This window comes from Pelophylax lessonae (genome assembly GCF_965119305.1).
Source record: "Pelophylax lessonae genome assembly, chromosome: 10".
Classification (NCBI taxonomy): domain Eukaryota; kingdom Metazoa; phylum Chordata; class Amphibia; order Anura; family Ranidae; genus Pelophylax; species Pelophylax lessonae.
In genome coordinates this window covers 166,869,480-166,883,220 of record NC_138777.1, presented here as the reverse complement: position 1 = coordinate 166,883,220, position 13,741 = coordinate 166,869,480, and the positions used below count along the sequence as shown (strand labels likewise).

General features: G+C 44.4%; 1 protein-coding gene across 1 annotated transcript in view; it reads right to left on the bottom strand.

Annotated features, from left to right (window-relative positions):
• UBXN1 (UBX domain protein 1) overlaps window positions 1–2,213 on the bottom strand; it is a 41,412-nt gene extending 39,199 nt beyond the window's left edge. Inside the window, exon 1 of the mRNA XM_082269711.1 lies at window positions 2,098–2,213. Within this exon, the coding sequence (XP_082125837.1) occupies window positions 2,098–2,156 (59 nt within the window). The 5' untranslated portion in view covers window positions 2,157–2,213. The remainder of the gene's footprint in view (window positions 1–2,097) is intronic.
• Between the last annotated feature and the right edge of the window lie 11,528 nt (window positions 2,214–13,741).

The window sequence follows — 13,741 nt, the reverse complement described above, 5'->3', positions numbered from 1 at the left end:
TCACCCCACAAATAGAGCTTTCTTTTGGTGGTATTTGATCGCCTCTGTGGTTTTTATTTTTTTTTCGCTATAAAGAAAAAAAGAAATCTGACAAATTTGAAAAAAAATAAAAACAAATAAATAAATAAATAAATATATATATATATATATATATATATATATATATATATATATATATATATATATATATATATATATATATATATATATGTGTGTGTGTGTGTGTGTGTGTTTTACTTTCTGCTAAAACAACATGTCCAATAAAAAAAAAAAAAAAAAAAAAAAAAAAAAATGTAATTTCTTCGTCAACTTGTATTCTTGGTCAATATGTATTCTGCTACAGATCTTTGGTAAAAAAAATCCCAATAAGCAGATATTGATTGGTTTGCGCAAAGGTTATAGCATCTACAAACTCATTTTTTTTTTTTTTTTACTAGCAATGGCGGCGATCAGAGACTTATAGCAGGACTGCGACATTGCGGTAGACAAATTAGACACTGACACTTTTTGGAGACCGGTGACCCCAATACAGTGATCAGTGCTAAAAATTTGCACGGTCACTGTACTACTGACACTGGCAGGGAAGGGGTTAATTGTGTGATGTGCTTGCAATATGGGTAGGCAGAGATCCGTGTTCCTGGAACACAGGATTACAACCTTCCCTTCTCACAGAACAACAATCTTCCTTGCTTACATAAGCAGAACGGGCCCAAACGACTGATCGGATTGGCGGGTCCCGGAAGACATCACGTCCACTGGACCCGCTGATTTGCTCCCGCTGTGTCCAACCACAGCGGGAGTGGGTCAGCGGCAGTGGGTGTGCACTCCCCTGACATGCAGGATTACGTACAGGTAGATGATCCTGCCCAGGAGAGCTGCCTTGCCGCCGTAATACTGTCGGCAAGCGGTTAATGTGACCAACAAGATCAGTATATGAAAATACAGCAAAAAACACAGGGAGAAGACCTGTTTTCTTAACCACCGCCTTCCCAAGCCTATTCTGACACTTCGCTTCTACATGTAAAAATCAACTTTTTTTGCTAGAAAATTATTTAGAAGCCCCAAACATTATATATATATATATATATATATATATATATATATATATATATTTGTTTTAGCAGAGACCCTATAGAATAAAATGGAGTGTGTTGCAATTTTCTATGTCACACGGTATTTCCTCAGCGGCTTTTTAAACACAATTTTTTGGGGAAAAAAACACATTCATAAATAAAAAAAATAAAAAAGCAGTAAAGTTAGCCACATTTTTTTGTATAATGTGAAATATGTTACATCGAGTAAATAGATACCCAACATGTCACGCTTTAAAACTGCCTCTGCCCGTGGAATGGCAGCAAATTACGGTGCTTAAAATTCTCCATAGGCGACGCTTTAAACACCGTTACTAGTGCTAGAATTATTGCTCTTGCTCTGACACTCACGACAATACCTCACGTGTGGTGGGATCACCGTTTACATATGCGTGCGGGAGTAATGGATGCGTTCTCATTTGCGCGTAAGCACGGCAGGACGGTGGCGCTTTAAATTGTTTTTTATTTTATACAAATTTTTTTTTTTTACACTTTTATTTGTACAAACTTTATTGCTAACACAAGGGATGAACAACATCCCTTGTGATAGCATGAGCCCCGACAGGTCCTCTTTATGGAGAGATTTGGGGTCTATTGGACCCCAAATCTCCTCTCTCTGTCCAATGCAGCCTCCGCCGCTGGCCACATCACTCCCACTCTCCGCGATGGGACTGGAGAGCCAGGAGAGGTGGCGGCGGGAGGGGGGGGGGGTAGGACCCCCTTTCGCCACCTGCAGAAGTGATCGAGTGGGTAATTAGCCACTCAGATCACTTCTGCCTTCTGCAGAATCACTAGCTGAAAATAATGGTACCAAGACGATGCCTGTAGGTGCAGGCATCATTGCAGTATAACCACTGAAACCCAAGGACTTACGGGTACGTCCTTGGGTGGGAATTGCTTAAATAATGCATACTATACGTTCAATTGGGCATACTTTTGATATTGAACATTGATCTGAAATGTGTTGTGTTGTCTTATAATCCAGTGTAAGAGATCAGTGACTTACGCTCTGGTCTGGGGGAATCCCATCTCTAGGAGACTCTCCAGCGTTGAACACTGCGACATTTCTGGAGGAATAAAATATGTATATTTGTAAATTGTTCTCCAGCAAAAATATCTATTTCTACACAAACATATTATTACATGTGATGCCATTCATGCATGCTGGATACTCCCTAGTAGAGCTGCACGATTAATCGTATAGGAATCGCAATCTCGATTCGCACCCCCACCTACGATCTCAATCCCGAAAGTTAACGATTCTCAGTGTTATATGTGTCTATGACACAGACAGCTGCAGCCCGCATGCTAGAGACTTGGGATGTCTGCCTGACACCCGTGCGATATCCTGGCTGTATGTGTCAGAGCTCAGCTGACAGAACGGAGCCAATGCTTCTTGTGTAGTTCGGGCTCTGTTCTGTCACAGGCGGAGTGATATCAAATGCACTCCGCCTGTGAGAGGAAACCGAGGAGAGCTGAGCTACAGGAAGCATTGGTTCTGCGCTGCTCCTCACTTCGCCAGCAGAACCCACATCACTACCCACCAACCAATTTTACCCACAGCAGTACCCACCAAACAACCGTGCCTACAGCAGTATCCACAGCAGTACCCACACACCAGCAGTACCCGATAGCCAGCAATACCCACAGCAATTCCCACCAACCAGCAGTACCCACAGCATTACCCACCAACCGTACCCACAGCAGTACCCACCAACCAGCAGTACCCACCGCAGTTCCCACCAGTCAGCAGTACCTGCCAGCCAGAAGTACCCACAGCAGTACTCACCAACCAACAGTACTCACAGCAGTACCCAGGGGTAATCCATGACAGATTTATTATAAAGATATATATATATATAGATATATATATATATATCTATATATATATATATATCTATATATATATATATATATATATATATATATATATACATGCACTGCTGCAAGAAAAAGTATGTGAACCCTTTGGAATGATATGGATTTCTGCACAAATTGGTCATAAAAATGTGATCTGGTCATCATCCAAGTCACAACAATAGACAATCACAGTCTGCTTAAACTAATAAAACACACAAAGAATGAAATGTTGCCATGTTTTTGCCATGTGTGAAAGGGGCCTAAACAAAGAGCGACAGGAGTAATTCATCGCTCTGCACTGCTGGCTGCGCTAGGGGGCAGTGTAGTGCACAATTCAGATCATTGCACTCTTTTTTTTTTTGTATGAGCTTTATTTGAACTGTACAGAATGTACACTTCATTCATTGCAATGCCTGACATTGCAGTGCTATTCAGGCCAGTAGTGTGCTGCAATAAAAATGAAGCATGTCTGCTATTTAATCGCAGCACTAAGCTGTGTTGCAGTATGAATGGGACACATCAGAAACAACTGTTTATGTGTCCCTGTGTTGACAGAAGGTTTACTTGCAGCACGGCACATAGTGTGAATTAGCCCTAATTCTACTTGGCTGATGAATAAAGTTGGCCATACATTTTACAATCAGATTTTACGAGGTGTGTTTAAAAAGTTTGGCGAATGGTCCAATATCTCAATGGCAACATGGGCCAGGTGCGCACGCATGCACCTGGCTATCCAGAGACACGTCGAGAAGCACCACCTAGTGTGGAGTACACGTGACGATCCGGGTAAACCCGCTGTAGGCAGTCGATAGTCAGTATGAGAGGTAGGGTAACAGTGCAATGAGAGGTAGGGTAACAGTGCAATGGACCAACGAGTGAACATCAAGTTCTGCTACAAATTGGGGAAAACTGACAGAGATGTATGAAATGTTTGTGCAAGAGTACGGGACGGAAGCTGTGAGCAGAAAATGTGATTACGACTGGATCAAACGCTTTAGCGGAGGGAAGGAAACGAGTGAGGATCAGTCACGTTAAGGTCGGCCATTGACAAGCAGAACCCCAAAAATGGGCGTGTGGGAAAAATTCCGGCAGGAGATCGATGATTGACTGCGGAGGAATTGGACATTAGCAAGGTGCACCATTGATCGCAAAGGTCTGGATAAGCGGAAGATCTTTTCCCGGTTTGGGCCACACAAGCTGACAGATGAACAGAAAGCATAACAGATGGAAACTTCTGGAGATTTCATTACCATGTGTGACCAGGATCCATCCTTTCTGCCAACCATTGTCACAGGGGATGAGACCTGGTGCTACCAGTTCCACCCGGAATCCAAGTGGCAATCGACAGAATGGTATAGCTCATCTTCCCTGCGACCCGAATATTCTCCGCCTGAAGAGCGTCATGAAAGGCGGCAATCCAAGAATGTGTGACATCGGTTCTGCGATCGATTCCTAAAGAGGCCTTTGCTGGCAGTTTCTACAAGATTTATGAACTAGAGGTGCATCAAATGGAAAATATGGTGCCGAAACCAAAAATGCAGGATGCACTTTGCTGAAACCAAAATTAGTTTAAAAAATATATATATTTTTTTATATATAATTGTATTATATTCTACTTTTTATAGGGGTTGTAAGGCCCCATTCACACATGCTGTCCGTTTTTCATCCACCCGTTGACAGATGAAAAACGGACATCAATGTATCTCTATGTAAAAACGGATCGGACGAAAAACGGATGTAAACGGACAAATGGTCCATTTTAGCATTGGTAGTGGATGTAAAAAAAAAAAAAACGGATACATTTTGACGTTACTGAACTGATCAACTGAACTGAGCTGCAACAAAGAAAGTTTTTCACCCTCGTGCATAGAATGCACGAAGGTGAAAAACCTTGAGGAAAAATAAGAAACATCCATTGAATTGCATTGATGCATTTGAATGACATGGAAAACACCATAAGCACAGGAAAATCGTGGTAAAGTCGCTGCATTTTCGGCACCATTATCTGCACCTTTTTCTCTATCTGCAAAATGCCAAAAACACAATTTTCGACTGCCAAAATTTTGGCGCATCTCGTATGAACGTTGCCAAATATACGGTATGAAGGATGACCATTATTTTGAAGGCCAATAAAAGATAATTTGTTTGTATCTTCTGTTTTGTTTTCTGATACCATTCGCCAAACTTTTTAGACCCACCTTATATAATGTCCTTATTGGTGGCCACACACACTTCGCTTTTATTGTGCAATTTGATTGAAACAATTGAACAAGCAAACATAAGAGGCATCATTTCCTTTCTAACTGATTTAGATCAGATTCAATCTAACCATGATGGGCCAGGGTGGGAAATTATCGATCATGCGTCATTGATCAGCAGCACTGAGACACCTTATTCATGCATTTGTTTTTTTTAAAACAGATGCGATCGATAACTTATGATTGACTCTTTTAACCATCGATCAGAATCCACCTTCCTGTGTATATCATACTGATCTAATGGGTTGCTAATGATAGAGCGAATATTTTATATTGAGGGAGGTTGATTGGAAAGAAAACAAACAATCATTATTAAATTGTGTAAGATCTACCAGAAACACTGACACATTTCATCCAATTTGCATCAAATCAAATAGCCCCTTATACTACACAGGCCACACATGCTTTGATATATTTTTTTATTTTTTTTATTTGACTGATGTGCCACTCAATCAAAATAAACGAACCTGCAAACAATCAAATAGCCATAATGTCTCTGTTGATCAATTAAAATCAGATTAATTCAAACCAAGTTGATTAGCCGGGGCAGAAATGATCAAACTTTTTGCATTGATTGGCAGCATCAAGATACTGTGTTCACACATCAATCAGATTATGGGATTACGAGGTGCGGGTGATAATTTATTATTATAATTTACAGCTGTAGCTTAACTATCGACTGAAATCCTCTTCCCTGTGTGAGTGTGTGTCATATCGATCAAATGAGTTGTTGACTTTAGATTAATCATTCCTATCGGAAGGATCAATTGGAAAATAAATTGTTTAGCAAAGCATGTATGGTCACCATGACAATCTTCTTTAGATCTACCATCAACTATTGGCACGTTTCCACTGCATGGTACGTGTTAGAGCGGTTTTGTACAGCAGCGCTTTTCCACTACATGGTACGGCTCACTTAAACAGTACCACCTCGGTTGGGGTTCCAAGCGGGCCGTACCTATACCATATCCCACAATCCTTTGCATGCAGCCTTGATTGTCACTACTAGCCACTGATTGGTCAGAGAATCGTTGTAATCCCACCCACTTACTACTTTAGTGGAAAAGCAAACCGAGCCGAGTAGAGCCTATAAAGTACTGAAAGGTGCCGACTTGTACCACGCAGTGGAAAAGCAAACCGAGCCGAGTAGAGCCTATACAGTGCTGAAACGTGGCGACTCGTACCACGCAGTGGGAAAGCAAACCGAGCCGAGTAGAGCCTATACAGTGCTGAAATGTGGCGACTCGTACCACGCAGTGGAAAAGCAAACCGAGCCGAGTAGAGCTTATACAGTGCTGAAATGTGGCGACTCGTACCACGCAGTGGAAAAGCAAACCGAACCGAGTACAGCTTATACAGTGCTGACTCGTACCACGCAGTGGAAAAGCAAACCGAGTCGAGCCTATACAGTGCTGAAACATGGCAACTCGTACCACGCAGTGGAAAAGCAAACCGAGCCGAGTAGAGCCTATACAGTGCTGAAATGTGGCGACTCGTACCACGCAGTGGGAAAGCAAACCGAGCAGAGTAGAGCCTATACAGTGCTGAAACGTGGCGACTCGTACCACGCAGTGGAAAAGCAAACCGAGCCGAGCTGGGCCAAGCAGTGCCGAGCCGGTACTTGCAGTGGAAAAGTGCCATAATGTAATGTGGGGGCCTATCCCCACTGTACACAGACTGAGCGCAATTTATTGTCCTCCTATTATAGTCTTAAACCAGATACACACTATACAACTTTAGTTGTTAGATTTCCTTCAGATTTACCTTTTCTATGTAGTGTAAGGGCCTGCCTGATTGCATTCAAATTGAAAGTGTTTAGGTTTGACCTCATATTATATGGTTTTGGTAAATCCAAAAGGAAAAAAAAAATCTAAAAGAAAATTGTGAAGTGTGTATCCAGCTTTAGGAAGGCCATACATGTACAATTTTCCTTAAGGCCCCTTTCACACTATCCGTCCGTCGGACGGAGTCCGTTTTTCTCAGCGGGGGATCGATCCGCCGATCCCCCGCTGAGCAGAAGGATGACAGCTGTGTTTCCGCGCTGTGTGCGAAGACAGAGCTGTAATTTCCCCATGCATCTCTATGGGGGAAATCGGATGGGAGCGGACCGTCGGTCTGTTCTCATCCGATCCGCTGGACGGATGGACATGTCTCCGCTGACATTCGATACCCCATAGGGATGTATAGGGGGGACCGTTCAGATCCACCAAAAAAAAAAAAAAAAACAGACAAGGTCCTGTTCACACCTGAGCATATTTCAGCTCGTAAAACGCTCATCTGTGAAGTCTCAAAACGCCCAACAAGCAAAACCCCATTCATTTCAATGACCCCTGTTAACATCTGAGCGTTCTGTCCTGAGCTTCTTTTTTGGCAGATTACAAGCGTTTTTTTTTTTAGATGTCAATGCCTGCCTCCAAACATTGGAAAAAAAAACGCCTGAAAAAAGCACAAAAAAAGCCTTAAATAAAAAAAAAAAAAGCACAAAAAAACGCCTGAAAACAATACGCTCAGGTGTGAGCCTAAGGCCTCTTTCACACGGGCGTTCCGTATGTCCATTTTTCATCCCATCCGTTTGCGGATGAAAAATGGACACAATGTATCTCTATGTAAATACGGATGTCAGCGGATGACACCAGTGACATCCATTTTGCATCCGTTCCATTCTTTTAAACGGAAGAGAACCCTATTTAACTTCCGTTTAAAAAATGGAACGGACGCAAAACGGATGTCAGTGGTGTCATCCGCTGACATCCGTATTTACATAGAGATACATTGTGTCCGTTTTTCATCCGCAAACGGATGGGATGAAAAACGGACATACGGTACGGACACTCCAATGTGTCATCCGTGTCAGTTTAAAAAAAAAAGGAACTGATTGGACGAAAAAAAAGGAACGCCCGTGTGAATTGAGCCTTAAGTGGGGCACAGTATAAGAAAATCGGACGACCGATTGTCTGATTTTCCTTATTGTTTCATAGCAAATCGGAGCCCGAAGAAAGAATTTTCTTAGGAAAATTTATATGAAAATTCTCGCACGACAAAGGCTTTTTTTGTTTATTGCTTCTGATCATGCGCAGTCTCTTTTCTGATTTTTCTTGTTCAAAAATCGTACGAAAGCAGTACACATTAAAGAGGAAGTAAACCCTCCTCTACAACTTGTACCTATAGGTAAGCCTATGAGAAGGCTTACCTATAGGTACTGTAAATATCTCCTAAACATGTACCGTTTAGGAGATATTTACTTTACATGCAGCCAGTGATGTCACTGGCGCATGCGCTATGAAGGAACGGCCGCTGGTGCCGTTCCTTCAGAGCCCTGTGTCGTGACCGTCGGCTCTCGCGCGTGCGTGGGAGTGACGTCACCGCGGCTCCGGCCAATCAGATGGCCGGATGCCGTGATCCCGGAAGACGGACGACTGAACAGGTCGCCCGTCATACAGGTAAGCAGATGGCACGGCGGGGGGTCGTTCTAAGGTAAGTATTTCATAATGAGCTAGTATGCGATGCATACTAGCTCATTATGTCTTTCTCTTGCAGGGTGACAGAAAAGAAAAAAAAAAAAGGGGGGGTTTACAACCTCTTTAAACGAAAAATGTTTGTTTTTTCCCGTACGAGAAAAATTTTGGAGTTTGTCCCTTTGAGAAATTTCGTATGGAAATTCTAAATCATCTGCAGAAAGTTCTGTACACACTATATGAAAATCGTAGGAAAATTCGGTACACACTATACAAAAATCGTACGGAAATTCCAAATCATCTTCTAGTGTGTATGAGCCTTTAGATTTACCAAAAACCATATAGTAGGAGGTCAAAACGAAACACATTTCAATTGTATCCAATCAGGCAGGCCCTTGCACTACATAGTTGTAGGTAAATCTAAAGGAACATTGTACAAGGGAATTAACCGATTGCCGACCGCCGCAAGTAGATTTACTGCGGCGGTCAGCCCCTGCCAGGCAGAGTGACGTTAATTAATGTCACTAGCCTGGGAGGGTCTGGGGAGCGAGCGCGCGGCCAGAGGCGCAGTCACGGACCCCCCCCCCCGCGCGTGTGACCGGCGGACCCGATGTCCGCCGGTCACTCAGCGATCGTCGGGGGAGAGGGAGAAAGTCAGGCGGCTTGTGTAAACAAGCCACCTGTCATTCTCCTCGGTGTAAAAACACTGATCACACGGATCTACTATGTAGATCTGTTGATCAGTGTCCTTACAGCTCAAGCCACAGCCAATCACAGTAGAAATCACGCCCCTAGGGACACACACAGCCCCTCCCTCCCAAATAAAGTTAACCCCTTCACTACCAGTGTATTTTTACAGTAACAGTGCATATGTATAGCACTGATTACTGTAGAAATGTCACTGGTAACCCCAAAAGTGTCAAAAATGTCAGTCAAGGGTCCGATCTGTCCGCCGCAATGTCGCAGTACCGCAAAAAAGATCGCAGATCACCGCCATTACGTGTTAAAAAATTAAAACAACAAAAATGACAAAAATCTTTCCCTTTGTTAGTAAACGCGATAACTTTTGCGCAAACCAATCAAAATACGCATTTTGCGATTTTTTTTACCAAACATATGTAGCATAAAACAAATTGGCCGAAAATGTTAAAAAATTTTGATTTTTACATTTTTTGGGGGGGAATTTCATATAAAAAAATGTGAAAAATATTGCTATTTTTGCAAAATTGACGCTCTTTTTTTGTTTATAGCGCGTGATCAAAAAAAAAAAAATCGCACAGGTGATCAAATACCACCAAAAGAAAGCTCTGTTTGTGGGAAAAAAAGGACGTCAAATTCGTTAAGGTACAGCGTCGCACGACCGCGCAATTGTCCGTTAAAGTCACGCAGTGCCGAATCGCAAAATACCCCCTGGTCTTTTAGCAGGAAAATCCTCCGGGGCTTAAGTGGTTAAACATGTATGGGCAGCCTTAGTAAATGTAATCACACCATACAATGTGATCGTACAATCTCCTTCAGATCTAGTGTAAGGGCCTGTCTGATTGAATAGATCCTCCTATTATACAGTTTTGGTGAATTCATAGCATTGTACAGTGCCAGAAGATTATACAACCGGATTGTACAATCTCCAGTGTAACATATCTGTCGGATAAGCAGGCTACAACACACAATATATATAAAGCAGATCACACACACAGAGAACACAGCCATCCATGGTAGGCTGTCCAGTATGGAGGGGACACAATACACAGCCAGCCATATCTATGGGACCATGTGTTCCCCACGCTCCATGGACCCCTCCCCCGCCTCATGATTTCCCCCCCGTTCCCCGCAGCACTCCGCATTTATTTCCAATCACCGCACACAGCTAGAAATAGAACGAAAGAAGCGCTAGTAACGTCACGTGACTTCACTCACCGTCGGCGTCTGTGAACCACGTGACCAAGCACAACCGGAGAGGCGGGGTCAAGCACTTCCAGGTTACGGAAGCCGAGAGGGGAACCGCCTGCGTACTACGTAACGTGACGTGACGTTTGCAGGGGGTGTGTCTGTCGCTATTGGAAACTGGTACACAATCTACTCTGATTCTATTCTGGTGGTCAGTGGTCACTAAGGTTTGTGGTATGTTTTAGTTGAGTAAACAGGGAGTAGTGGGATTGTGGTTTCCAGGGAAAAGTCCTGAGTGGAAAGGAATGAAGCTGACCATACCTGTTATGTGATTGTACAAAGTCCTGTAGGTCTACCCACAGATCTGTGAAGGCCTGAGTGGATAATTGTTGAAAGGTTTGTTTGAAGCTGGCCATACATTAATCATTTTATGTTTCAATTAGCCAGCAGGTTGATGGAAAAAAAAAAAAAAGATCCGATCCCCACAGCCATACATTTGATGTGTATGAGGGAATCCTTCCTACTATGGTATTGTGTCCTGACTAGGGATGGGCCGCTCATAAGGCAGTACAACCAGCATCCCTGTACTGGGCCCAGACCTCATCCGTTCAAAAGGGGGGCCCAGGAACCTGCCTGAGCAGGAGGCCCATCAGTGCTGCCTTATTCCTGACACTTGTGGCCCCTGTGCAGTGCTGCTGATTTCTACTTTTCTTTTCTTCTTCTGGCCACACTACAAAAGGATCAGTTCTAGTATCTTCACCCCGTCTCCCTGCTCTCTGGGACCCCTGTGTGCCCTTTCCCCCCACAGTGCTGCCGTTTTCCCTCCTCTCCCGCTGGCAGCTTCTGGGGCCATCAGTGTTGCCTTATTGCTGACACTTGTGCAGTGCTCAGGACTTCTACTTTTCTTTTCTTCTGGCTGCACTACAAGAGAATCAGTTCTAGTATCTTCGCCCCTTCCCCCTGCTCTCGGGGACCCCTGTGGGCCCTTTTCCCCCCACAGTACTGCCATTTTCCCATCTCTCCCACTGGCAGCTTCTGGGGCCATCAGTACTGCCTTATTGCTGACACTTGTGCAGTGCTCAGGACTTCTACTTTTCTTTTCTTCTGGCTGCACTACAAGAGGATCAGTTCTAGTATCTTCACCCCTTCTCCCTGCTGTCTGGGACCCCTGTGTGCCCCCCCAACCCCCACAGTGCTGCTGTTTTCTCTTCTCTCCTGCTGGCAGCTGCTGGGGACATCAGTGCTGCCTTATTGCTGACACTTGTGGCCCCTGTGCAGTGCTGCTGACTTCTACTTTTCTTTTCTTCTTCTGGCTGCACTGCAAGAGAATCAGTTCTAGTATCTTTGCCCCTTCTCCCTGCTCTCCGGGACCCCTGTGTGCCCTTTCCCCCCCACAGTACTGCCATTTTCCCATCTCTCCCGCTGGCAGCTGCTGGGGCCATTAGTACTGCCTTATTGCTGACACTTGTGCAGTGCTCAGGACTTCAACTTTTCTTCTGGCTGCACTACAAGAGGATCTGTTCTAGCATCTTCGCCCTTTCCCCCTGCTGTCTGGGAGCCCTGTGTGCCCTTTTCTCCCCACAGTGTTGCCGTTTTCCCTTCTCTCCCGCTGGCAGCTGCTAGGGACATCAGTACTGCCTTATTGCTGACACTTGTGGCCCCTGTGCAGTGCTGCTGATTTCTCATTTTCTTTTCTTCTGGCTGCACTACAAGATAATCAGTTCTAGCATCTTCGCCCCTAGTTGGTTGAGTGGCAGCCAATGGAGGGATTGGCAGAGGGGGGTAGCAGACGCCGAGCAGGTTGTAAGGTGGATGAGCCTGGCAGCATCCGTTCATAATGGACTGAAGGAGAGATAGCCTATGTAAAGGTAAGCCAACGAGCAGGGAGTTGCAGTAGTTGAGGCGAGAGATGACCAGGGAGTGGATTAGAAGTTTTGTGGTGTCATTGGTTAGGAAGGGGCATATCTTGGTGATGTTTGATCTGTACCTGCCTTGGTGCTGCACGTGTGATCAGTTATGACACCAGCTATTTGATGGTTTGACATTTTGGTTGAGAGCACAAGCAAATGTGATGTGATAGTTAGCCATTCCGACATGCTGAAACTATTTTTAAAACCATTAAAACATTGGGTTTAGTTCTGCTTAAGTCCCAGTTCACACTTATGCAAATCTAATGTGATTTTGATGCTTTCCAGAATGCATAGATTCACATGCCAAGTGAAAAAACAGTGCTTCTTATGAAAGCTGTTCACATAGATGCAGTGCTATTCTGGTGAGGTAAAAAAAAGGGTCCTGTGTGCGAGTTTAGTGTGGAACGGTGTGATTGTAAAGCGGATATCCAATCTAAAGTTCAAAAATGAAAAGTCAGCAGCTACAAAAACTGTAGCTGTTGACTTTTAATAATAGGACACTCACCTGTCCCAGGATTCACAGATGTCCTCATCCGGCCAGTTTCTTCACCGGGCTTTGGTCCCTGGTGCCAGCATACTAACGGTGGGCAGCCAGCTGTGACTGCTTGCGTTTTTTTACAGCTGGCTGCTCACTGCACATGCGTGAGCCGGGCTGCACTTTTTGATTGGTTCCGCAGCTTTCTGGGACCTGTTACATGTCCCAGAAGGCTGCGGAGGAAGAGGGGGGAAAACTTCGGCTTAGATCGCCATGGCGATCTGACCGGAAATGGGGGAATGGGTACCTGTCAAATCAGGTACCTGCTTGTCCCCCCCCCCCCAGAAAAAGCGTTGCATGGTGTAACCCATCGCTTTGTCGCCTCACAATATGCCTACCATCTTCTGTTCTGACATTATTGGGAGCCGGTTGTCTACTCCTGGTTCTTCCAGCTGGCCCCCTGGTGGTTCAGCACATGTACTGTGTGGTGGAGATTGCCCCGAAGCCTCCTGAGATGCATAATGCAAGATCCACAAGAGACCTCAGTGGTCTGTCAAATCCTGGCAATGGCCAGACAGCCCCTGCAGCCTTGAGGCTTTGTGGCTCAGCCAAAAAAAGTAGGGCATGCCGCGTTCAGCTGGTGATACTGTCTACCGACATGCTTCATAAAAGCGACCGGGTCACACCACAAACTCACTGGGACCACATCTACTGGATGGAGATACAGCAGGGTGAAGAGGGATTTCAGTGTGCATTGTTTTTTCCTGTTTCCAGCAAAATATGTACTACATAGACTGTGATGGTA